This window comes from Eretmochelys imbricata, chromosome 1, assembly GCF_965152235.1.
Source record: "Eretmochelys imbricata isolate rEreImb1 chromosome 1, rEreImb1.hap1, whole genome shotgun sequence".
Classification (NCBI taxonomy): domain Eukaryota; kingdom Metazoa; phylum Chordata; order Testudines; family Cheloniidae; genus Eretmochelys; species Eretmochelys imbricata.
The window spans coordinates 765747-791556 of NC_135572.1; the positions used below are offsets into that span (position 1 = coordinate 765747).

A 25810-nucleotide genomic window follows, 5' to 3' on the forward strand; every position below is an offset into this window, starting at 1 on the left:
GCCACCTGCCCTGCCCCCCAACCCTGCCCCCCGGGGCCCTGCCCTCCAGAGCCCTGCTCCGTGTCCTGCCCCCCAACCCTGCCCAAAGGGCCCTGCTCCCTGCCCTGCCCCCAACCCTGCCCGCTAGAGCCTGCTCTCCAGAGCCCTGCCCCCCAACCCTGCCCCAGGGGCTCTGCCCTCCAGAGCCCTGCTGCCCAGACACATGGGGCCTGCCCCCCAGAGCCCTGCCTCCTGCCCCCCGCCCCCCCATCCCTGCCCCCTGAGGCCCTGCCCTCCAGAGCCCTGCTCCCTGCCTCCCATCCTTGCCCCCCAGGCCTGCTCCCCAACCCACAGGGCCCTGCCCCCCCAACCAAAAGGGTGCTGTACCTGAGCCCTGCCCCCCGGGACCGTGCACTCAGGGCCTGCCCCATCCCTGCCCTGGGACCCAGAGCCTACAGGGGGCAGGCGCCCCTCCCTCTGGGTGGGTGGGGTGTTTCTGGGTTTCTCTCCCCAGCTGGTAACCCCGCGTCTCCCCCCAGCTGCGCTATCAGAAGTGCCTAGATGCCCGGCCCCAGGCCCCCAGCTCCTGCCTGCCCGCGCCGCCCGCTGACTCCGTGGCCCGGCGCGTGGGGTCCAGCGTCCGCAGGGGCGTCCGGAGCTTGCTGGGGAGCCTGAAGCCCTCGCGCCTTGGGGCGCAGACGCCGTGAGCCGGGGCGACCCCGCCGGGGGCAGCGCCCACGGGCAGCCTGCCAGGGCTATAGGCACAAAGCAGGGACCAGGCCACAGCTGGGCCCACGGCAGCGGCCCCACGGCACCTGGGCTGCCCGCCCTCCCCCCATCTGCAGGCCCCGACCCCTCCCGCCCCGCCTCTGTTCTGGGCCCTGAGACGGGGATCCTGGCTCAGCCCCCCCCCCGCCTATGGGGCCCCGCCCCCCTGCATGTGACCCGCTGGTTAGTGCTGGGGGGGCCCTGGGAGCTGCGTCTAGGCTGTCACGAGGTTGGTGTTGTACTAACTCGTTAATAAACCCGGCCGGCCCAACCGGCCCGGCTCGCTCTGTGCACCAACGGGGTGCGTGTGTGAACTCGCCAGGCTCGCCCATGGGGGACGGGGGGGGCAGTTCGCCAACGGAGCGCCGGAATCGGGGCAGAGGGGAGAAGGGCCTGGGGGGCAGGGCCGACCCTGTTCTGAATCTGGCAGCCGCCCTGGCACAAACCTGGCCCCGCTGCCCCCTGCGCTGGCCTGTGGGTACCTTGTGCCCCGGGGCCTGCCCCACCCCCATCACTGGCTGGCAGGGGGAGGGGAGTCTGGGACTGGCATGATTGGGGCCAGGCCCCGATCCTGCAGGGGATCCCAGGCCGTTATGACCCTGTCATGGAGTCCCCGGGCAATGCTCTGGAACTGCTCCCTACGAAGCCAGGCAGGACTCTGGGGGAGTCTCCTCTCTGTGAGCAGCCTGTCTGCAGGGGACACAGCTCACCCAGCTTCCACCTTCCTGGGTCTGACCTCGGAGCCTTCAGCCTCCTCTGCCCCTCCGTGCGCTTCCCACAGCGAGTCCGCACAGGCAGGGTCCTGGGGAAGCCGGAGGGTCCTGCCCCCCAACTCTGCAGTCAGACGTGACTCTCAGCCAGCCAGGAAAACAGAGGGTTTATTAGATGACAGGAACATGGTCTAAACCAGAGCTTGCAGATGCAGAGAACAGGACCCCTCAGTTGGGTCCATTTTGGGCGGGGCAGTGAGCCGGACAACCACGTCTGCCCTTCACTCCCTGTCCCCAGCCAGCCCCAAACTCACTTACCCTCCAGCCCCTCCTCCTCTGGGCTTTGTTCCTTTCCTGGGCCAGGAGGTCACCGGATCCCTTTGTTCTCCAACCCTTTAGCTCTCACCTTGCAGGGGGGAAGGGCTCAGGCCATCAGTTGCCAGGAAACAGGGTGTCGGCCATTCTCTGTGTCCAGACCCCTGCACACCCCTGCCCTCTAGGGCTCTGCAAGGATCATACACCCTTATCCCACCCCTAGATACTTAAGAACTGTATAGGGGAAACTGAGGCACCCCCACACTATTCAGAGGAAACATTAAGAACAGTCCCACTTCATCACATCTCTCCCCGCTGCGAGATCGAACTGAGCGGGGTCACTTTAGCCAGTGACCTGGGGAAGTTCGAAGCCACCAACGTTTCCATGGATGCCCCAGCATCTCTCCCATTCCTTGGTAGGAGTTACACCAGGCCCTTCCAGTTTCACGCCCTCCCTTAGGTCGGGGGGGTGGTCGATAGCACTCGCAGGCCGCATGTGGGAAGGTTTATGCAGCCCCTGCCCTTTGGCCACCCCAAAACCCCAGGGGGTCAAACTGGGATTGGGTCTGCTCCCCAACAAGCCGGCCAAACACAGCCACTTGGTTATAGGACTGTTTAACTTTCTTAACAGCTGTCACTCGATCTGAGACCTTCTCAAAGCTCTCCACACTGGGTCTTTCAACAAAGTGAAAGTGGCTTCATTCACAACAGAAAATTTCTGGCCGTTAGGAACTGAAACTTTCTTGATTAAATCACTTTCACACCCTTCAGTTGCAGTAAACTGCTTGCAAAGACTCCATGAGGATTCCTTTCCCTAGGGCTTTTCTATGCAACAATTCACCCCTCACAGAAATTGTGCTCTTACCCTCTTTACCAAGGGCTTACTCTAGAGGAACACTTTCCTGAGTAACAACAGACTCTTTCTGGGTCTCCCTTACATCCAGAATCACCTCTGGCCCATCCGGCGGATTCCTAGACTATCCCCTTTCAGGCAAACTTACAGACTTCCTAGATAAAAGGCTAGAAGCATTCTCCTTCCCTTTGCCACACACAAGTTCAGGAATCTTTTCCTTCTTGCTACAGGTTTCCACACCCTCAGTAGGTAACAATCACATCACCTTCATGCTCTCCTTGTGCCCTGGCTAGGATCTCACCTGATTAGACAGAGTTGCGACACCCTTTCCCAACAACACACTAGCAACAGGCAAAATACACGCACCAGAATTGTCTGGGCTCTGGGATTTTGCATAGACACTAACTGGCTGCGACCTAGTTACAGGGCCATTCTCCCGAGCAGACCCAAACTTAGGACCCTTCCCTTCCTGGGCTTTAGCTGAATCCAGAACCAACTCTGAGACAACTGCACGACCCTCAACCGTCACAGGCTGAAAGGCCCCTTCTGTCTGCTCCACAGACAAAGAAGAGCCAGACACACTTTCTCCTTTCCCAGACACACAGCTTGGGATCTCATTCCCCTGGTCCCAGCACACAAGGCTGGTCACAGACAACTGCTTGGAGATCAGGGTAGCTCCCTCCATAGGCAAGTCAATACCCCTGACAGACACAGGCATGTTTCTTCCCTGTCACACTTCTCCACCCAGCTAACAGGTAAGGTCCGGGGACTCTCATCTTCCACTCTCCTCGCCTTCCCACGCTGCTGACTAGACAAAGCCATCAGCTCACAAGGCTGCCTAGGCTCATCCAAACTTCCCTTACCAAGCACCTTACCACTCCCCACAGATCCCCTGTCCTGCCTGTGTCTCCCCACACTCAGCTGGGGTCTCCGCTCCCCCTGTGCTCAGCGCTGCCCTTGCTGTCCCAGTGGGGGCAGGCAGGGAGCTCGCTGCTTTCCTCACTGCATCAGAGCCAGCGTGAGTCCCCTCTCCGGTGTGCAAGGGGGTGGGGAGCATCTCTCTGTCCCACCCAGCCCCAGGGGTTACAGGCAGGCAGGTAGCCTGAGCCTAGCCGCTCCTCCCCACTGCCAGCCAGGTCATCTGTATTTTCACTGACCATTTCCCTCTCCGCCGATTGGTTCCCTGGATTCAAATTCAAACCTTCGGCCTTTACAGGAGCAAGGCCTGGATCCTGTCCCAAAGAGACACAGTCACCCCACAACAGGGTCTCGCAGCTGATATCCTGGAGCACCCCAACGACCAGCCAGCCCCACCCCTTCTGGATCTGCACAGGGATCTGGGCCATAGGCAGGGCGGGGGGCTTCGTCCCTGGGACCCTCACCCAGCTCACCCAGCCCCTCAGCATCTGAGGCTGCACCACCCAGGGCCTGACAACAGTTCTCTCTGTCCCAGGATCTCACCACCCCAGGAATGTCTCCCCATTGACCATCACCTTCCGCTCCCACTGGGGGTCCGAGGGGCCCAACCCCAGGAAATTCCACACAGACATATCATAGAATCATAGAATATCAGGGTTGGAAGGGACCTCAGGAGGTCATCTAGTCCAACCCCCTGCTCAAAGCAGGACCAATTCCCAGTTAAATCATCCCAGCCAGGGCTTTGTCAAGCCTGACCTTAAAAACTTCTAAGGAAGAAGATTTCACCACCTCCCTAGGTAACGCATTCCAGCATTTCACCACCCTCCTAGTGAAAAAGTTGTTCCTAATATCCAACCTAAACCTCCCCCACTGCAACTTGAGACCATGACTCCTCGTTCCGTCATCTGCTACCACTGAGAACAGTCTAGATCCATCCTCTTTGGAACCCCCTTTCAGGTAGTTGAAAGCAGCTATCAAATCCCCCCTCATTCTTCTCTTCTGTAGACTAAACATCCCCAGTTCCCTCAGCCTCTCCTCATAAGTCATGTGTTCCAGACCCCTAATCATTTTTGTTGCCCTTCGCTGGACTCTCTCCAATTTCTCCACATCCTTCTGGTAGCGTGGGGCCCAAAACTGGACACACTACTGCAGATGAGGCCTCACCAATGTCAAATAGAGGGGAACGATCACGTCCCTCGATCTGCTGGCAATGCCCCTACGTATACATCCCAAAATGCCATTGGCCTTCTTGGCAACAAGGGCACACTGCTGACTCATATCCAGCTTCTCGTCCACTGTCACCCCTAGGTCCTTTTCCGCAGAACTGCTGCCTAGCCATTCGGTCCCTAGTCTGTAGCGGTGCATGGGATTCTTCCGTCCTAAGTGCAGGACCATATAGGTTGGGGTCAGGAGTGGGAGCCTGTCCACCTCCCCACCCATCGGGCTGACGGAGTCTGTGGCCTGGGGACCCAGCAAAGGAGCTAGACACCGGGGCTTTTCCGCAGGGTCCCCCTGGTTCAAATCGCCAGCCTGCTCAAAGGCAGTGAGGTGGCATCCACATCCCCCCCCCACCCCAACTGGGGGCAGCAATTTAGTCTCGAGGTTCCCTGCGGAACTGGCCCCCCAGGGTCTATCCCCACTCACCCCGGGGAGGTCCCCTAGGCCTCTCCGCCCCACCACCGCCAGTTCATGCTTCTGCTGCTTCTGCAGCTCTTTCTCGGGCTCTCGCTGTCTCCCACAGTCCTCTTGCTCTCTCGGACTCAGCTCCAATCCCGTCCGCCTCCGATCCCCCGATGGGGCACCCGATCGTGAAGACCCCCGTCTGCTCTGGCACCCCCTCACTATTCAGAGGAACCATTAAGAACAGTCCCGCTTCGTCACAGACCCGCCCTGGGGCCGGGCCACATGGCCAAGAACTCCAGGAAGTTTGGGCAGCCATAGCCCTGGCTCAGCCCCCCCAGCCCCATGCCCGGCTCAGCCGCCCCCCTGGACTGACTCAGCCGCCCCGCCCCACCCCAGGCCTGTCTCAGCTCCCAGTCACCAGCAGTCATGAGCAGCACGTCTGTGTTTCTCTTCGCTTTTATTGAGGGGCCGGAGTCCCCCCCACCAAGTGCCCGCTCAGCACGCACGCCCCCCAGCCCAGCTCAGCCCCCCCGGCCCCATGCCCGGCTCAGCCCCCAGCCAGCTCAGCACGGCCCCCGCCCCCCCGGCCCGGCTCAGCCCCCCGCCCCCCAGCTCAGCAGAGCCGGCGTTGCCGCCAGAGGGCCTGGACGCGGTGGAAGGGCAGGCGGGGGCTCAGGGCGTGGCAGAGGCCGGGGTCGGCGGAGCGGCCGGTGCGCAGGGCGCAGAGCAGGGCCGCCTTGCAGGCCTCGCGGCAGGGCTCCCGGGGCGGGTGGCCCTTGTGGAAGAGGAACCAGAAGCGCTGGAAGAGTGGCTCGTCGGCCTGGAAGCGCCGCAGGAGCCCGTCCCAGTCGGCCGGGAAGAGGCTGGGCAGCCCGTAGGCCTGGCGGGCCCGGTACAGCCGCTGCCAGCGCGGCTCGGCCCCCGGCGCGTTGGCCTCCGTCAGGTTCAGGATGAAGGTCTCGTGATCCAGGACCATGTGGGAGCTGCCGGGGTAGTCGCCATCCAGCTGGTAGACGCGGTAGCCTGGGGAGAGCGGAGAGTCACCCCCTGCGGGCCGGCGGGGCCCCGGGCGGGGAGGCCGCGGCTCGGGGGCTGGACTCACCGGGGTTGAGGTTGATGTAGGTGGTGACGCTGGGGGCCACGAAGGCCACGGAGACGGGGCGCGAGAGCGTCTCCTCGTCGTAGAACATCTCAAACTCGTCCACGTGCGTGTGCCCGAAGAACTGAGCCGCGATGGTGCCCTCGAACCTGCCGTGGGCGGAGACGGAAGTGCTCACCGTGGGGCCCCGCAGCTGGGCCAGGGGCTGCCCGTGGGGGGCTGAGCCCAGCCCTGCTGCGCTCCGGCGGAGGGCCAGCGGCTCCAGGAGCTCTGGAAGGGGCGGGGCGGGTGCCCTCCATTGCCAGCCGGCTGCTCGGCCATTCCCAAGGGCCCCCCTGCAGTGCCCAAGCCCAGCACCCGCTGCGGAGGCCTCGGCTGGCACTGGAGCTGCGGGTGCCTGGCGCCGAGAGGCCCTGTGCTGCTGGGCCCACCCTGCCCTGAGAGCCACATCCCTGTGGGGGCGGCCAGGCCCCCGGGCGGGGGGTGGGGCTGGGGCACCCCCACACCTCCAGGCCCCAGGGAGCAGAGCGAAGGCCCCAGCAGGAGGGTTACGAGCAGGCAGAGATGGAGCCTTAAGGGCCAGGGCCCCCCGAGGACACCCCAGCTTGGTCCATGCCAGGTGGAGAGCCTGGGGCTGGTCCAGTGGCTCCATGACCGGTCAGCCAGGGGGGCTCTGGGAGGGGCTGGTCAGGAGGTTCCCAGCCTAGGGGCAGAGCAAGAACCCGGGCGTCCGCGTCGGGGCTCCTGGGGGCAGGGCGAGAACCCAGGCGTGCGGGTCGGGGCGGGGCTCCTGGGGGCAGGGCGAGAACCCAGGCGTGCGGGGCGGGGCGGGGCTCCTGGGGGCAGGGCGAGAACCCAGGCGTGCGGGGCGGGGCGGGGCTCCTGGGGGCAGGGCGAGAACCCAGGCGTGTGGGCGGGGCTCCTGGGGGCAGGGCGAGAACCCAGGCGTGCGGGTCGGGGCGGGGCTCCTGGGGGCAGGGCGAGAACCCAGGCGTCCGGGCGGGGCTCCTGGGGGCAGGGCGAGAACCCAGGCGTGCGGGGTGGGGCGGGGCGGGGCTCCTGGGGGCAGGGCGAGAACCCAGGCGTGCGGGTCGGGGTGGGGCTCCTGGGGGCAGGGCGAGAACCCAGGCGTCCGGGCGGGGCTCCTGGGGGCAGGGCGAGAACCCAGGCGTGCGGGTCGGGGTGGGGCTCCTGGGGGCAGGGCGAGAACCCAGGCGTCCGGGCGGGGCTCCTGGGGGCAGGGCGAGAACCCAGGCGGGCGGGGCGGGGCTCCTGGGGGCAGGGCGAGAACCCAGGCGTCCGGGCGGGGCAGGGCGAGAACCCAGGCGTGCGGGTCGGGGTGGGGCTCCTGGGGGCAGGGCGAGAACCCAGGCGTGCGGGTCGGGGTGGGGCTCCTGGGGGCAGGGCGAGAACCCAGGCGTCCGGGCGGGGCTCCTGGGGGCAGGGCGAGAACCCAGGCGTGCGGGTCGGGGCGGGGCTCCTGGGGGCAGGGCGAGAACCCAGGCGTGCGGGCGGGGCGGAGCTCCTGGGGGCAGGGCGAGAACCCAGGCGTCCGGGCGGGGCGGGGCTCCTGGGGGCAGGGCGAGAACCCAGGCGTCCGGGCGGGGCTCACCTGTTGATGATGCGGTAATAGTTCCAGCTCCAGCTCCTCATGCAGTGCGCGGGGGGGATGTGCCCGATGATGTGCACCTGGGGGGGCAGGGGGTGTGAGTGGGAACCGCACAGACGCCCCCCCCCCCAGGACAGGGCCCCCCCAGCAGTGACCATCCCCCACCCGGGGAACAGTGACACCAGGGGGCAGCTGGGGCCAAACAGCAAAGGGCCCTGCCTGACCCCAGCCCCGGTACCAGGCTGGCCCCACCAGGAGGGGCGGGGGCCCAGGCTGGGAAAGGGGAGCCCAGGGGTCACTGGGGGAGGGGTTCCCATTGCGGGGGAGGGGCAGGCTGGGGGAGGAGAGCCCGGGGGTCACTGGGGGAGGTGTTCCCATTGCAGGGGGGGGCAGGCTGGGGGAGGAGAGCCCGGGGGTCACTGGGGGAGGGGTTCCCATTGCAGGGGGGGGCAGGCTGGGGGAGGAGAGCCCGGGGGTCACTGGGGGAGGGGTTCCCATTGCAGGGGGGGGCAGGCTGGGGGAGGAGAGCCCGGGGGTCACTGGGGGAGGGGTTCCCATTGCGGGGGGGGGCAGGCTGGGGGAGGGGAGCCCGGGGGTCACTGGGGGAGGGGTTCCCATTGCGGGGGGGGGCAGGCTGGGGGAGGGGAGCCCGGGGGTCACTGGGGGAGGGGTTCCCATTGCAGGGGGGGCAGGCTGGGGGAGGGGAGCCCGGGGGTCACTGAGGGAGGGGTTCCTACTGCGGGGGGGGTGAAGCGGCAACCCTGGAGTCAGCCAGCAAGGTCGGGGGAGGGGCAGTGGCCCCCAATCACCGTGCCCCGTTCCGAGCCCCCGCAGACCCCTCACCTTCTCCTGCCGCCCCTCGGCCGCCTGCAGGACCCCCACCAGCCACTGCAGCTGCCCGGCCGGGTCGGTGGCGTTGATCAGGAGCCAGAAATTGGCCTCGGAGCAGAAATTCATGTTGAGGGAGACGAGCCGCAGGCCGGGCCGGAGCCGCAGGGTGTAGAATCCGCCGAGTCTGCGGGGGCGGGGGGGTGAGATCCCGGCTGGGGGGCCCTGCCCCCCCGGGCGCCAGCCCCGCCCCCCCCATCGGGGCCCTGTCCCCCCGGGCGCCAGCCCCGCCCCCCCATCGGGGCCCTGCCCCCCCCGAGCGCCAGCCCCGCCCCCCCATCGGGGCCCTGCCCCCCCGGGCGCCAGCCCCGCCCCCCCATCGGGGCCCTGCCCCCCCGGGCATCAGCTGCCCCCACCTCCCCCAGTCCTCGGGGCCCTGCCCCCCCGGAGCCCCAGCCCCCCCAGTCCTCGGGGCCCTGCCCCCCGGGCACCAGCTGCTCCCACCTCCCCCAGTCCTCAGGGCCCTGCCCCCCCGAGCCCCAGCCCCCCCAGTCCTCGGGGCCCTGCCCCCCCTGAGCCCCAACCCCGCCCCCCATCAGGGCCCTGCCCCCCCGGGCACCAGCTGCCCCCATCTCCCCCAGTCCTCGGGGCCCTGCCCCCCTGAGCCCCAGCTCCCCCACCTCCCGCAGACCTCAGGGCCCTGCCGCCCGGCCCCCTTTCCTCACCAGCCAGTTCCCCTATCTCTCCATGCCCCCCAGCCCCTGCCCCACCTGAGGGTCTCCAGCGCCTCGGGGGGCAGCCAGTCCTCCCAGGCCTCAGCCATGGCGCCGTAGAGCCAGGCGGAGGACTGGTTGCCGTGGACGTAGGGCGGGGGGAAGCCGTTGACCGGCGCGGCCTCGTGGTTGCCCACGGCGGGGTAGACGGGCAGGGGCGCCAGGTACTTGCGCAGCAGGGCGCTGAGGGTGCGCAGCGCCAGGAGCTGGTCGGTGCGGCTCTGCTGCCAGACGTTGTGGGCGGGCAGGTCGCCCGTCCAGTAGGCCAGCTGCCAGGGGGGGCCGCGCGCCAGGTGCTGCAGCAGGTTCTCGATGGTGTGCAGCGGCAGGTCACACTTGCTGTACTCGCCCCAGTAGCCGGCGCCCGCGTGGGGGGGCCCCTGCGCCCGGCCCCCCCGGCAGCACAGCGGGTCCTTGCAGGCCGGGTCGCTGCCCGGCGCGTAGGCCCGGTCCCAGTGCAGGTCGGTGAGGAAGAGCAGGCGGGCGGTGGGGGCGCCGGGCGGGGGGGGGCGCGGGCGGCTGCACCGGCGGCTTGGGCGTGCCGGGCAGCGTCACGTTCCAGTCGGAGAGGATGTCCCAGTGCCCGCAGCCGGCGCCCACCAGCAGCCCGCAGATCTCGGCCGGCCGCAGCACCGAGCGCACCCAGGCCGACACCACGTCCTTCTCAAAGAGCCGGATGGCGTCCCGGCAGACCTCCCGCCGCGCCAGCCGCAGCTCCGTGCAGACGCTCGCCGCCAGGCGCCCGAGGCGGGCCTCGCTCGACTGCATCTGCAAGAGCCACGGGGTCAGGGCAGCGCCCAGCCTCCGGTGTCCCTCACAAGGCTCCCTCTGCACCTGGGCTCTGCCCGCAGCCCAGGGCCCGGGCGCCGTGATCCAGCCCCCACGCACACGGGACGCCCCGCCGCAGCCCCACACGCTGACCCCGGGGCGGGGGGGGACTCCGCTTGTCTCAAGGCTGCTCAGCCCAGGGCAGGGGCTGGTTCCCCCGGGGACGGCAGGTTCCCCGCCAGACTCGCCCGCAGCCCTGGCATCTCTGCCCAAGGGTCCCCAGGCCTTGTGGGGGGCGCAGGAGCGGGTCAAGGCCCCGGGAAGGGGGGGAAAGCGGGGCAGGCTCTGCCCTCGACAAGGACCACAGGGCCAGTCAGTCCCCCATCGGCTCGGTGCGGCCCCTGGGGGTCAGCCACCGGCAGATGTGGCGGGGGGGGCAGGTGGAGGCTGAGCCAAGGGTCCTGCCTCACACAGCCAGGCAGAGCTGGCCGTGCACGATGCCGCAGGTACCGCACTGGGGCTGGACCAGCGGGGGGCAGGGGGCCTGTCGAGGGGCTCCGGGAGGGGGTCACTGCAGCACTGCCGGGGGGCCATATGCTCAGGGCACAAGGGGCTCTGGGCAACTGTCCTGGCAGCTCGGGCCCAGAATTTCTCTGCTGCTGGGGCAGGACCCAGGACACCTGGCCTGAGGGCGCATCGCTGGGATAGGACCCTGCTGTGGGGCTCAGACCGAGGGGCACCAGGTGGGCAGACACCCTTAACTCTGCCCCGCTCTCCCACCAGCCTGCCGGGCTCTGCACAAGGGGAGACACAGCTGTGCCATGGGTGACAGCAAACACGTCCCGCTCCGACAACGGGGTGGGGGGGGGGGCTGGGTTCAGACCCTGGCTTCTGCCACAGACCCACAGGGTACCCAGCCCTGTCCCAGCCAGCAGCCTCAGTTTCCCTCTGTAACACAGGGGAAGCGAGGACAGACTCCGGGGGCTGGGAGGAGAATCTGTTCCCAGCAGGCACTGGGGGGGTTGGGGGGCGGCGGAGGTCAGCGAGGCAGGCAGCGGGTCCCGATCCCGGAGTCCCCATGGAGCAGGCTGCCCAGCCCCACGGATGATTGTATCTCGTACCAAAGCTGGGACGGGCACCTCACACCGCTGTCAGACGCTAACACCAGAGCCGGGGAGGGAACCCAGGCATCCTGGCTCCCAGCCCCCCCGCCGCTCTACCCCATCAGACCTCGCTCCCCACCCAGAGAGGGAGGGAACCCAGGCATCCGGTGGGGGAGGCGGAGGCGGAATGACGCTCTGCGGAACCGGCGGTTCCCTTCGGAGCGGAGCAGAGGCAGGTCCCGGCCCGGGGGTCCGGCCCGAGGCGGCGGTGAGGGGCGGCGGCCGCTACCTGCACGCCCAGGTCGATGGCGGAGAAGAGGACGCGGCAGGCCGCGCAGCTCAGGTTCCTCCAGCCGAACTGCGCCCCCGCGGCCGCCAGCTGCTCCTCCAGCGGGGCCGGGCCCCAGGCGCCGGGCCGGGCCGAGCCGAGCCGGGCCAGCGGCACCAGCCAGGCCAGAGCCAGCAGCAGCCCGGCGGCCCCGGCCATGGCGAGTCCGGCAGCAGCGCCGGAGCCCGCAGCGCCCGCCCAGGAAGCGCCCCGCCGGGCCCCGCCCGGGAACTCCCCCCCCAGCTCCCGCCCCCCAGGAGCTCCCCGCCCGGGCCCTGCCCCCCCCAGCTCCCGCCCCCCAGGAGCTCCCCGCCCGGGCCCTGCCCCCCCAGCTGCCTTCCCCCAGCAGCGCCCCGCCGGGCCCCGGCCAGGAACTCCCCCCCCAGCTCCCGCCCCCCAGGAGCGCCCCGCCGGCCCCCCCCACCGCTCCCGCCCCCCCAGAAGCTCCCAGCCGGGCGCCGCCCGGGAACTCCCCCCCAGGTCCGCCGCCGCTCCCCGCCCCCACAGGAGCTCCCCCCCTGCACGTGGCCTCGGACCCGAACTGCTCCCCGCTGGCCCGGCCCCGACGCCCCGGCTCCCACCACCCCACCTGGCTGCAGCCCCCGGGGGGGGCGCGGGACTCCGGCCTCCCCCTCAGCTGTGGGAGGGCTGGAGGGTGAGGGGGGTGGGAACCAGAACTCCTGGGTTCTCTCCCCGGCTCGGGGCGGGGGGGGCGGTGGGATAGAGCCGGGACTCCGGGGTTCCTCCAGGAGGGGGAACTCGGGGGGTGGGGGGTGGGCGCCAGGACTCCTGGGTTCTCTCCCCGGCTCGGGGGGGGGGGGGGGGCGGTGGGATAGAGCCGGGACTCCGGGGTTCTCTCCAGGAGGGGGAACTTGGGGGGTGGGCGCCAGGACTCCTGGGTTCTCACCAGGCCGGGGGAAAGCGGGAACTCCTGGGTTCTCTGGGGGGGGGAAACTCATGGGGGGGGAATCTCTCCAACAAGACCCTGTTTGCAACTATTTATCATGACTTTAAAACTTGGTGCCCCTCCCTGTTCGAGAGAACCCGCCGCAGGGCATTGTGGGGGCTGTAGTGTCGGGGGGGCAGCGCAGGGCATTGTGGGGGCTGTAGTGTCAGGGGGGCACCGCGGGGCATTGTGGGGCTGTGGGGTCACGGGGGGGGGCACCGCGGGGCATTCTGGGGCTGGGGGGCACCGCGGGGCATTGTGGGGGCTGGGGGGTCACTGGGGGGGCACCGTGGAGCATTGTGGGGTCACTGGGGGGGCACTGTGGAGCATTGTGGGGGGCACCGTGGGGCATTGTGGGGCTGTGGGGTCACTGGGCGGGCACCGTGGGGCATTGTGGGGGCTGTGGGGTCACTGGGGGGGCACCGCGGGGTATTGTGGGGCTGAGGTGTGACTGGGGGGGGCCAGCGCAGGGCATTGTGGGGCTGTGGGGTCACTGGGGGGGCACTGTGGCGCATTGTGGGGTCATTGGGGGGCACCACGGGGCATTGTGGGGGCTGAGGGGGCACCACGGGGCATTGCGGGGGCTGGGGGGTCACTGGGGGGGCACCGTGGGGCATTGTGGGGGCTGGGGGGCACCGCGGGGCATTGTGGGGCTGGGGGGTCACTGGGGGGGCACCACGGGGCAGTGTGGAGCTGTGGAGTCACTGGGGGGGCACCGCGGGGCATTGTGGGGGCTGTGGGGTCACTGGGGGGGCACCGCGGGGCATTGTGGGGACTGGGGGGGCACCACGGGGCATTGTGGGGCTGGGGGGTTACTGGGAGGGCACTGCGGGGCAGTGTGGAGCTGTGGAGTCACTGGGGGGGGCACCGCGGGGCATTGTGGGGCTGTGGGGTCACTGGGGGGGCACCGTGGGGCATTGTGGGGGCTGTGGGGTTACTGGGGGGGCACCGTGGGGCATTGTGGGGCTGTGGGGTTACTGGGGGGGCACCGAGGGGATTGTGGGGGCTTTAGTGTCTCGTTGAATCCCTGACTGGGATGTGCTTCTGCCAGGTGCTCTGTTACCTGCAGCAGTTTGGGCTCCCGCTTCTCGTGGGCTCTCTGGGCCTGAGGGACCCAACTCCCCTCCCCCGTGGGCCCCAGGGTCACAGCCTGTGAGGAAGGGGGACTGTTCTTAATGTTTTCTCCAAATACTGGGTGTGTGCCTCAGTTTCCCCTGTGCATTTCTTAAGTCTCTAGGTGGGGGGATAAGGGGGTGTGATTGTCGCAGAGCCCTAGAGGGCCAGTGTAATGGTGTCTGCACAGAGAATGGCCGATGCCCTGTCTCCTGGCCGCTGAGGGCCTGGCCCTTCCCCTGCAAAGGTGCAAGTTGAAGGTTGTAACGAGGCTGGTTCCGGCGGGACCCAGCTGAGAGTGCCAATTCAGGACAAATTGCTCAAAGCAGGGCAGTTACAGCCCCAGGCTGGGGTTTCTGTGCACACCAAGGCAAACCAAACCAGCCAGACAGAGAAGACTTTGGTTTTACCCCACTGGTTAACTACAAGTCACACAAGCCTTTCGCTTAGACACTCCAGTTTCCCAGTATCCCCACCAAGGTCTCTCGTTATGGGGACAGATGGTTATGAAAACCAATACCCCAGTAAAAGGAAAAAGGTTCTCTCAATCCCAAAGGACCAAGCCCCAGACCCAGGTGTCACGGAGTCCCTGGGCGATGCTCTGGAACTGCTCCCCATGAAGCCAGGCAGGACTCTGGGGCAGTCGCCTTTCTCTGAGCAGCCTGTCTTCAGGACACACAGCTCACCCGGCTTCCATCTTCCTGGGTCTGACCTCAGAGCATTCAGCCTCCTCTGCCCCTCCGTGCGCTTCCCCCAGCGAGTCCGCTCAGGCGGGGCTCCTGGGGAAGCCAGAGGGTCCTGCCCCCCAACTCTGCAGTCAGACGTGACTCTCAGCCAGCCAGTAAAACAGAAGGTTTATTAGACGACAGGATCATGGTCTAAAACAGAGCTTGCAGGTGCAGAGAACGGGACCCCTCAGCTGGGTCCATTTTGGGGGGCAGTGAGCCAGACAACCACGTCTGCACTTCACTCCATGTCCCAGCCAGCCCCAAAACTGAAAACCCCCTCCAGCCCCTCCTCCTCTGGGCTTTGTTCCTTTCCCGGGCCAGGTGGTCACCTGATTCCTTTGTTCTCCAACCCTTTAGCTCTCACCTTGCAGGGGGGAAGGGCCCAGGCCATCAGTTGCCAGGAAACAGGGTGTTGGCCATTCTCTGTGTCCAGACCCCTGCACACACCTGCCCTCTAGGGCTCTGCAATGATCACACACCCTTACTCCACCCCCTAGATACTTAAGAACTGCCTAGGGGAAACTGAGGCACCCCCACACTATTCAGAGGAAACATTAAGAACAGTCCCACTTCGTCACACCAGGTCAATATACAAATCAGATCTTACCCCCAAATCACGCTGTTGCCAATCCTTTCTAATCTAAAATCTAAAGGTTTATTCATAAAAAATATTCTGGACTTCAGAATAGCAGACTTTGACTCCCTCAGGGAACTGATGGGCAGGATCCCCTGGGAGAATAACATGAGGGGGAAAGGAGTCCAGGAGAACTGGCTGTATTTTAAAGAATCCTTATTGAGGTTACAGGGACAAACCATCCCGATGTGTAGAAAGAATAGTAAATATGGCAGGCGACGGGCTTGGCTTAACAGTGAAATTCTTGCTGATCTTAAATACAAAAAAGAGGCTTATGAGAAGTGAAAGATTGGACAAATGACCAGGGATGAGTATAAAAATATTGCTCGGGCATGCAAGAGTGAAATCAGGAAGGCCAAATCACACCTAGAGTTGCAGCTAGCAAGAGATGTTAAGAGTAACAAGAAGGGTTTCTTCAGGTATGTTGGCAACAAGAAGAAAGTCAAGGAAAGTGTGGGCCCCTTACTAAATGAGGGAGGCAACCTAGTGACAGAGGATGTGGAAAAAGCTAATGTACTCAATGCTTTTTTTGCCTCTGTCTTCACGAACAAGGTCAGCTCCCAGACTGCTGCACTGGGCAGCACAGCATGGGGAGAAGGTGACCAGCCCTCTGTGGAGAAAGAAGTGGTTCGGGACTATTTAGAAAAGCTGGACGAGCACAAGTCCATTGGGCTGGATGCGCTGCATCCGAGAGCGCTAAAGGAGTTGGCGGCTGTGATTGCAGAGCCATTGGCCATTATCTCTGAAAACTCGTGGCGAATGGGGGAAGTCCCGGATGACTGGAAAAAGGCTAATGTAGTGCCCATCTTTAAAAAAGGGAAGAAGGAGGATCCTGGGAACTAGAGGCCAGTCAGCCTCACCTCGGTCCCTGGAAAATTCATGGAGCAGGTCCTCAAGGAATCAATTCTGAAGCACTTAGAGGAGAGGAAAGTGATGAGGAACAGTCAGCATGGATTCACCAAGGGCAAGTGTCAAGGTTCCTTCCCCACTCTGAACTCTAGGGTACAGATGTTGGGACCTGCATGAAAACCTCCTAAGCTTACTTTTACCAGCTTAGGTTAAAACTTCCCCAAGGTACAAACTATTTTACTCTTTGCTTTACTCTTGGACATTCGCTGCCACCACCAAACGTCTAACCAGTATATTACTAGGAAAGGGTCCGTTTGGAAACGTCTTTCCCCAAAAATCCTCCCTTACCTTTACACTCCCTTTCCGGGGAAGGTTTGATAAAAATCCTCACCAATTTGCATAGGCGACCACAGACCCAAACCGTTGGATCTTAAGAACGATGAAAAAGCATTCAGGTTCATAAAAGAAGAATTTTAATAGAAGAAAAAGTAAAAGAATCACCCCTGTAAAATCAGGATGGTAAATACCTTACAGGGTAATTAGATTCAAAACATAGGGAATCCCTCTAGGCAAAACCTTAAGTTACAAAAAGACACAAAAACAGGAATATCCATTCCATTCAGCACAGCTTATTTTCTCAGCCATTTAAAGGAATCAGAATCTAACACATCTCTAGCTAGATTACTTACTAAGTTCTAAGACTCCATTCCTGTTCTGTCCCTGGCAAAAGCATCACACAGACAGACACAGACCCTTTGTTTCTCCCCCCCTCCAGCTTTGAAAGTATCTTGTCTCCTCATTGGTCATTTTGGTCAGGTGCCAGCGAGGTTACCTTTAGCTTCTTAACCCTTTACAGATGAGAGGGGCTTTTCCTCTGGCCAGGAGGGATTTTAAAGGTGTTTACCCTTCCCTTTAAATTTATGACACACCCCCCAAATCTCAGCTAGGGTGAAACGCTGGCTGGGATTTCTTCCTGGAGCTCAAGGAAAAAACAGAGTTAATAAGACACATCCACCTCTAAATATACTACCAAGTACATAAAGACTAACAATATTTTCCACATCTCAAGGATGATTTTAACCAGTTGATTCTGGGAAACTTGCACGGGAGAGTGCATAAGCCACTTTGTTAGAAGCTCCTGAGATGTGTTGGATGTCGAAATCAAAATCTTGGAGAGCTAAACTTCACTGAATAAGTTTTTTGTTATTTCCCATGGTGGTATGAAGTTACCGTAGTGCAGCATGGTCGGTTTGCAGGTGGAAACGCCGTCCCCAAACATATGGGCGTAGCTTTTCCAGAGCGTAGACAATGGCATAACATTCTTTTTCAGTGACTGACCAGTGGCTTTCCCTCTCAGACAGCTTCTTGCTGAGAAACACGACAGGGTGGAATTCTTGATCAGGTCCTTTCTGCATTAAAACTGCTCCCACACCATGCTCAGACGCATCTGTGGTTACTAGGAACGGTTTGTCAAAGTCTGGGGCCCTGAGTACAGGGTCAGACACGAGTGTCGCTTTAAACTGGTTAAAGGCCTTCTGACACTCTTCAGTCCACTGAACGGCATTTGGCTGTTTCTTTTTGGTTAGGTCTGTCAGTGGGGCGGCAATTTGGCTGTATTGCGGTACAAATCGTCTGTAATAACCGGCCAAGCCTAAGGAGGATTGAACCTGTTTCTTTGACTTTGGGACAGGCCACTTTTGGATAGCATCCACTTTGGCCTGTAGGGGGCTGATAGTTCCTTGACCCACCTGGTGTCCAAGGTAAGTCACTCTGTTTAGGCCTATTTGACACTTCTTAGCCTTAACAGTTAGTCCTGCCTCCCTTATGCGCTCAAGGATTTTTTGTAGATGTTCCAGGTGGTCTGCCCAGGAATCCGAAAATATGGCCACATCATCAAGGTAGGTGACTGCAGATTCTCCTGATCGTGCTAGGAGACCATCTACAAGTCTTTGGAAGGTGGCGGGTGCATTTCGCAGCCCGAAAGGGAGTACATTAAATTCATACAGCCCGAGATGTGTGGTGAATTCCTTGGCGGATTCATCTAGCGGTACCTGCCAGTACCCCTTGGTTAAGTCCAAGGTAGAGATGAACTGGGCCCGTCCCAGTTTCTCTAATAGTTCATCTGTGCGTGGCATTGGATAGTTGTCTGGGCGAGTTACAGCATTTAGCTTACGGTAGTCCACACAAAAACGTATCTCCCCATCTGGTTTGGGAACTAGAACGACTGGAGATGCCCATGCACTTTCAGAGGGGCGGATTACACCCATCTGTAACATATCCTGGATCTCCCGTTCTATAGCAGTTTTAGCTTGAGGAGACACCCGGTAAGGTTGGACACTAATTGGGTGAGCATTACCTGTGTCAATGGAGTGGTATGCCTGTTCAGTCAGTCGCGTAGCTAGTGCACAGCTCCTGGATCTGCTGTCCCTGCATATGCCCAAGGGTCATGGAGAGGTTCACTTCTTCCATGCCACCAGCACTTTTCCCTTCGTAGTAGACACCTTCGGGCCACTCAGCATCGTCTCCTCCCTGGGCTGTAAACTGACAGACCTTTAACTCTCTGGAATAAAAGGGCTTTAGAGGATTAATAGGGTACACCTTAGGCTTTCGATTGGAGGTGGGGGATGCTATGAGATAATTAACAGCTCCCAGGCGCTCCTGGACCGTGAATGGCCCTTCCCATGATGCTTCCATTTTATGGGCCTGGAGCGCCTTTAAGACCATGACCTGGTCCCCTACTTTAAAGGAACGCTCTCTGGCATAAAGAAAAGGAGGACTTGTGGCACCTTAGAGACTAACCAATTTATTTGAGCATGAGCTTTCGTGAGCTACAGCTCACTTCATCAGATGCATAAAGTGGACTGTATGAAGTGAGCTGTAGCTCACGAAAGCTTATGCTCAAATAAATGTGTTAGTCTCTAAGGTGCCACAAGTACTCCTTATCTTTTTGCGAATACAGACTAACACGGCTGTTACTCTGAAAGCTCTCTGGCATGTTTATCATAGCAGGCTTTTTGCTCTTTTTGAGCATCCTGTAGGTTTTCTTTAGCAAGGGCTAGAGAGGTTCGGAGGGTGTTTTGTAGGTTGTTACAAAGTCCAGAATGTTAGTTCCTGGAGAAGGTGTAAACCCCTCCCATTGCTGCTTCCCCAACTGCAATGGCCCCTTAACCTCACGGCCATATACAAGTTCAAATGGGGAAAACCCTAAACTGGGGTGTGGTACAGCTCTGCAGGCAAAGAGCAACTGCTGCAACACTAGGTCCCAATCATTGGAGTGCTCATTTACAAATTTACGTATCATGGCCCCCAAAGTTCCATTAAACTTCTCCACCAGGCCATTTGTTTCATGGTGGTAAGGAGTGGCAACCAAGTGATTTACCCCATGAGCTTTCCAGAGGTTTTCCATAGTTCCTGCCAGGAAATTAGTTCCTGCATCTGTGAGGATGTCGGAGGGCCAACCTACCCTGGCAAAAACGTCTGCTAGTGCCTGGCACACACTTTTAGCCCTGGTGTTGCTTAGAGCTACTGCTTCCGGCCATCGGGTGGCAAAATCCATGAAAGTCAGTATGCCCTGCTTTCCTCTGGGTGTCTTTTTCGGGAAAGGACCCAGAATATCCACAGCTACTCGCTGAAATGGAACTTCAATGATGGGGAGTGGCTGGAGAGGGGCTTTGACCTGCTCTTGGGGTTTTCCCAGTCTTTGGCATACTTCACAAGACTGGACATAGGTAGAAACATCCTTGCCCATTCCCTCCCAGTGGAATGACCCCCCCCAAACGGTCTTTGGTCCTGTTCAGCCCAGCATGGCCACTAGGATGATCGTGGGCTAAGCTCAAGAGCTTGACCTGGTACTTAGTTGGAACTACCAACTGTCTCTGAGGATGCCAGTCTTCCTGGTGTCCACCAGAAAGAGTTTCCTTGTATAAAAGTCCCCTTTCTGCAACAAACCTGGATCGATTAGAAGAGCTGAGAGGCGGTGGGTTGCTCCGTTCTGCCGTCCAAGCTCTCTGGAGGCTTTCATCTGCTTCCTGTTCGATCTGGAACTGTTCCCTTGATACTGGAGACATCAGTTCCTCATTGGATTGTGGACCTGGGCTTGGTCCCTCTGTAAGTGATGTAGGGGATGGGGCTGTTTGGGAAAAAGGGTTTCCCTCCCGTCTAGGGTTGGGAGGGTAGCCTTCCCTGGACTTCTGTATTAGCCAAACAAACACAGAGTCAGGACTCTTAGATAAAATGAGGCACTTTAATGCTAGCAAGTACCACAGCTGAAGGGCTCACCAATTCCTACACAGAGGAAAATGGCGAAGCGCAGAACAAAGAACAAGGTAGAACTTTTATAGCTTGGTTCAACATACTTTGTGATATCTCTTCCAGTTCAAACCGGTCAACCCCTGTTGGTCTGAGTCCTGAGGAATGAACATGGAGGCCCATCCGTATAAGGAATTCTTTCCCCAAACAGGGAGTACAGGTTACACATAGTTCAAATTCTTTCTACCCATAAACGTAGGGAAAGGACAGCTAAGCATAGAAAAAAGACAGAAGCCTAGCTTTACATGATTATAGGGTTGTTTTCTGGTTCTTTTCTTTATCAGGGCTGTTTCCGTTGACTGTGAACCGCTCTCGCTGGTGCACTATGTTGGGTTTCAAGCTCCGGCTGAGCCTCTTGTGTAGGGTTATGGGCTGCTGTTGGTTCAGGTTCGGTGGGGCCCTCTGGTGTTGGGGTTGCAAGTACTGGGTTCAGTGCTGGGAATGGGTCTGGTGCTGGTTGTTCAGCCGGTTCCGGTTCTGGGACTGCCTCTGTCTGGGTCTCTGGGACTGGGTCCACTACTGCTGTTGCAGACATTGGCCTGGTGTCCGGGTCCATCACCTCTGACCGGGTCCTGGTAGAAGTTTCCGGAACAGAGCTCGGTGTGACAGCTTGTTTAGCCTGGCTGTGGGTGACCATTTCCACCCTCTTGGCCTGCTTCACCTGATTGGCCAAGTCTTCCCCCAACAGCATGGGGATGGGATAATCATCATAGACTGCAAAAGTCCACGTTTCTGACCAACCCTTGTACTGGACAGGCAACTTGGCTGTAGGCAAATTGAAAGAGTTGGACTTGAAGGGTTGAATCGTCACTTGGATCTCTGGGTTGATTAAATTGGGGTCCACTAAGGAAGCATGGATAGCTGACACTTGTGCCCCGGTGTCCCTCCACGCGGTGAACTTCTTCCCACCCACACTCACAGTTTCCCTCCGCTCCAAGGGTATCTGGGAGGTATCTGGGCCTGAGGACCTCTGGGGTGATTCCGGTGCAATGAACTGTAATCTGTTGGGGTTCTTGGGGCAGTTGGCCTTTACATGCCCCGGCTCGTTACATTTAAAACATCGTCTAGCTGACGGGTCACTGGGGCAAGGGGGGTTGCTGGAGAACGGGGTGGCGGGACGATAAGGTGGCTGGAGTGTTCCTTGGGGGGTAGGTGGGGCCTTGGGCTGCCCGCGGTATAGGGTGTGATCTGAGGTTGTCCCTTCTGGTATCCGCTCCCACTGTGACCAGTTTTTTTCTTCTCTGCCACCTCCACCCATTTGGTTCCAATCTCCCCCGCCTCGATTACAGTTTTGGGCTTCCCATCTAGGATGTATCTTTCTATTTCCTCAGGAACACCCTCTAAGAACTGCTCCATTTGCATTAGGAAGGGCAAATCTTCCAGAGATTTAACACTTGCTCCTGATATCCAGGCATCTCAATGTTTCACAATGTGGTTGGCATGTCGGGCAAATGACACGTCTGGTTTCCACCTTAGGGCTCTGAACCGCCTACGGGAACGCTCGGGTGTTAGCCCCATTCTGACTCTCACCTTGGTTTTAAACAGTTCATTCTCATTCATGTGGTCCTTAGGCATTTCAGCCGCCACCTCAGCTAAGGGTCCACTGAGCTGCGGCCTCAGCTCTACCATGTATTGGTCGGTAGAGATGCTGTACCCAAGGCAGGCCCTTTCGAAGTTTTCTAAGAAGGCCTCGGTATCATCGCCTGCCTTGTAGGTGGGGAACTTTCTGGGATGGGAAGTGGTACCTGGAGAAGGATTGCTAGGGTTTGTTGGTATATTCTACTGAGCCTTTGCCTTGTCCATCTCCAGTGCATGCTTCCTCTCTTTTTCCTTCTCTTCCTCCACGTGCTTCCTCTCTTTTTCTTTCTCCTCCATTTCTTTTTCCCTTGCCTCCATTTCTTTCCGTATGAGTTCTATCTGTCTTTCATATTCCTTTTGTTTTTCCTCAGCCTCAAATCTGGCTAATTCCAGCTTTTCTTGAACCGTGGAGTCTGTCATCCTAAGCTCTCTGTTTTTAACTAACTTTACACCCGAGAGTTAGAAAGAAAACCAAAACAAAAAAGCTTGGCTTGTATAATTTTGCTGTGCTGTCCGGATACTATGTTCTCTGATAATGATTGTCAGCCTACAGAGAAATCCTAAAAAAAACCCCTAACACTTTTGTCGCCAGGCAAATAGACAGAAATCCCCTCTAGTTGCTCTTTGGAGAAGAAAAAAAAAAACAAAAAACTTCCGGTCTGTGAAGACTTGTGAATTTCCCTGCAGGAGGTTAACTACCCTGCCTTTAAGTAGAGAAAACTCCAGCTCACAAAAGACAATTCCCTTTTGTCTCTGCTGTGGCCCCCAAGCAGAGACAAAAAAAACCTCTAACTGCTTTCAGCTTAAAACCTGCTTTCCAGCAGCCCAAAGGAAAAAAAATTCCCTTTTAAAATCTGTGTTTCTGGTTCAAAAAATCTCAAATTGATCTCAAAATGATTTCAAGTTAATCCCACCGCTCTGCCACCATGTCAAGATTCCTTCCCCACTCTGAACTCTAGGGTACAGATGTGGGGACCTGCATGAAACCCTCCTAAGCTTACTTTTACCAGCTTAGGTTAAAACTTCCCCAAGGTACAAACTATTTTACCCTTTGCCCTTGGACTTTTGCTGCCACCACCAAACGTCTAACCGGGTTAATTTTTGAGAAAGCGTTGTTTGGAAACGTCTTTCCCCCCAAAATCCTCACCAAAACCTTGCACCCCCTTCCTGGGGAAGGTTTGATAAAAATCCTCACCAATTTGCATAGGTGGCCACAGACCCAAACCCTTGGATCTTAAGAACAATGAAAAAGCAATCAGGTTCATAAAAGAAGAATTTTAATAGAAGAAAAAGTAAAAGAATCACCCCTGTAAAATCAGGATGGTAAATACCTTACAGGGTAATTAGATTCAAAACACAGAGAATCCCTCTAGGCAAAACCTTAAGTTACAAAAAGACACACAGAAAGGAATATCCATTCTATTCAGCACAGCTTATTTTCTCAGCCATTTAAAGAAATCAGAATCTAATGCATCTCTAGCTAGATTACTTACTAAATTCTAAGACTCCATTCCTGTTCTGTCCCCGGCAAAAGCATCACACAGACAGACCCAGACCCTTTGTTTCTCCCCCCACTTCAGCTTTGAAAGTATCTTGTCTCCTCATTGGTCATTGTGGCCAGGAGCCAGCGAGGTTATCCTAGCTTCTTAACCCTTTACAGGTGAAAGGGTTTTTCCTCTGGCCAGGAGGGATTTTAAAGGTGTTTACTCTTCCCTTTATATTTATGACAGCAAGTCATGCCTGACTAATCTAATTGCCTTCTATGATGAAATAACTGGCTCTGTTGATGAGGGGAAAGTGGTGGACGTGATATAGCTTGACTTTAGCAAAGCTTTTGACACAGTTTCCCACAGTATTCTTGCCAGCAAGTTAAAGAAGTATGGGCTGGATGAATGGACTATAAGGTGGATAGAAAGGTGGCTAGATTGTCGGGCTCAACAAGTAGTGATCAATGGCTCCATGTCTAGTTGGCAGCTGGTATCAAGTGGAGTGCCCCAGGGGTTGGTCCTGGGGCCGGTTTTGTTCAATATCATCATAAATGATCTAGAGGATTGCATGGATTGCACCCTCAGCAAGTTTGCAGAGGACACTAAACTGGGAGGAGAGGTAGATACGCTGGAGGGTAGGGATATAGGATACAGAGGGCCTTAGACAAATTAGAGGATTGGGCCAAAAGAAATCTGATGAGGTTCAACAAGGACAAGTGCAGAGTCCTGCACTGAGGTGAAGGGTTAAAATTGATTGCTGATGTAATAACCTGGTATATGGATTTGTGTACAGGCCCAAAGTCCAGAGTTTGGTCAAGAGGTCAGAGGCCTAGCAAATAGGGATTAGCTAAGAGAAAGCAGAATAACCAAAGATATCCTTGCTTTTGCTAAGATATGCCTGGTCAGCAAAACACCAGATGTTGGGGGCAATAATTGTGTCTTATTCAAAGTTGCAAATGGAACAAAGAAGCCCTGTTTCTGTTGTGTTAGTTTCTTCTGTAGGGAGATGTTCCCACACATCCAACCTTGAGTTTATGAAAGGTCCAAGCATGTCAGTATAATATATGGCCTCCTCCCACCTCCCTTTCCCAGGGACCAATGCCTGCCTTAAAATACAAATAAGCAACTTGAAAGACAATCTTTATTGCCATATACTTTCACTGTTTCTTTGCTTTTACCCCTAGATATGTATCTGTTGGACAATCAAAGGAGCTACTTCATTCCTATGGACCCCAAATCAGAATTCAAATTATATTCTATGCTAATACATTTATTAAAGTACTAATTAAATGCTAAAATGTTAATTTGTTAACTTGAGACCATGGGCGGAGACATTATGTAACCTTTTGACCATTGGCTACTGTGCTATCATGTCTTGCAGCTAAACCAGTCCGGGGTGTGGGACTGCCTACCCCTTCACTTTCCCCCGCCCATGGAAAATTCATATATTCCACTGTAATCAATTGATTGACAGTGTCTCTGAGCCTAATAAACGAGATGACACTCCGTCAGTGCTGTACATAATAAACTCCTGTGCTTGACCTCTACACGATGTGGATTTATGTCCTTCATTAGGATGGAAGAATCCCATGCACTGCTGCAGACTAGGGACCAAATGGCTCGGCAGCAGTTCTGCAGAAAAGGACCTAGGGGTTACGGTGGACGAGAAGCTGGATATGAGTCAACAGTGTGCCCTTGTTGCCAAGAAGGCCAATGGCATTTTGGGCTGTATAAGTAGGGGCATTGCCAGCAGATCGAGGGATGTGATCATTCCCCTCTATTCGACACTGGTGAGGCCTCATCTGGAGTACTGTGTCCAGTTTTGGGCCCCACACTACAAGAAGGATGTGCAAAAATTGGAAAATGTCCAACAGAGGGCAACAAAAATGATTAGGGGACTGGAACACATGACTTATGAGGAGAGGCTGAGGGAACTGGGGATGTTTAGTCTTCAGAAGAGAAGAATGAGAGGGGATTTGATAACTGCTTTCAACCACCTGAAAGGGGGTTACAAAGAGGATGGATCTAGATTGTTCTCAGTGGTAGCTGATGACAGAACAAGGAGTAATGGTCTCAAGTTGCAGTGGGGGAAGTTTAGGTTGGATATTAGGAAAAACTTTTCACTAGGAGGGTGGTGAAACACTGGAATGCGCTGGCTGGGATGATTTAGTCAGGGATCGGTGTCCTGCTTTGAGCAGGGGGTTGGACTAGATGACCTCCAGAGGTCCCTTCTAACCCTGATATTCTATGATTCTATGATAAAAGGAAAAAGATAGAGATGAGAGCTAGAATTGGTTAAATGGAATCAATTACATCCAGTAATGGCAAAGTTCTCGGTTCAGGCTTGTAGCAGTGATGGAATAAGCTGCAGGTTCAAATCAAGTCTCTGGAGAACATCCCCAGCTGGGATGGGTCTTTCAGTCCTTTGTTCAGAGCTTCCATTTGTAGCAAAGTCCCTCCAGAGGCAAGAAGGAGGATTGAAGACAAAATGGA

General features: G+C 58.7%; 2 protein-coding genes across 2 annotated transcripts in view; one reads left to right on the plus strand and one right to left on the minus strand.

Annotated features, from left to right (window-relative positions):
• APBB1 (amyloid beta precursor protein binding family B member 1) overlaps nt 1-1033 on the plus strand; it is a 41660-nt gene extending 40627 nt beyond the window's left edge. The window contains 1 exon segment of the mRNA XM_077809740.1: nt 519-1033. Coding sequence (XP_077665866.1) covers nt 519-686 — 168 coding nt within the window. The 3' untranslated portion in view covers nt 687-1033.
• A 4624-nt stretch (nt 1034-5657) lies between these two features.
• On the minus strand, nt 5658-11873 carry SMPD1 (sphingomyelin phosphodiesterase 1). Its single transcript, XM_077809875.1, is given in 7 exon segments — nt 5658-6189; nt 6269-6414; nt 7878-7954; nt 8718-8889; nt 9473-9984; nt 9986-10243; nt 11636-11873. Coding segments are annotated over 7 exon segments (1773 nt in total). The 5' UTR covers nt 11834-11873; the 3' UTR covers nt 5658-5779.
• Nucleotides 11874-25810: the final 13937 nt, after the last annotated feature.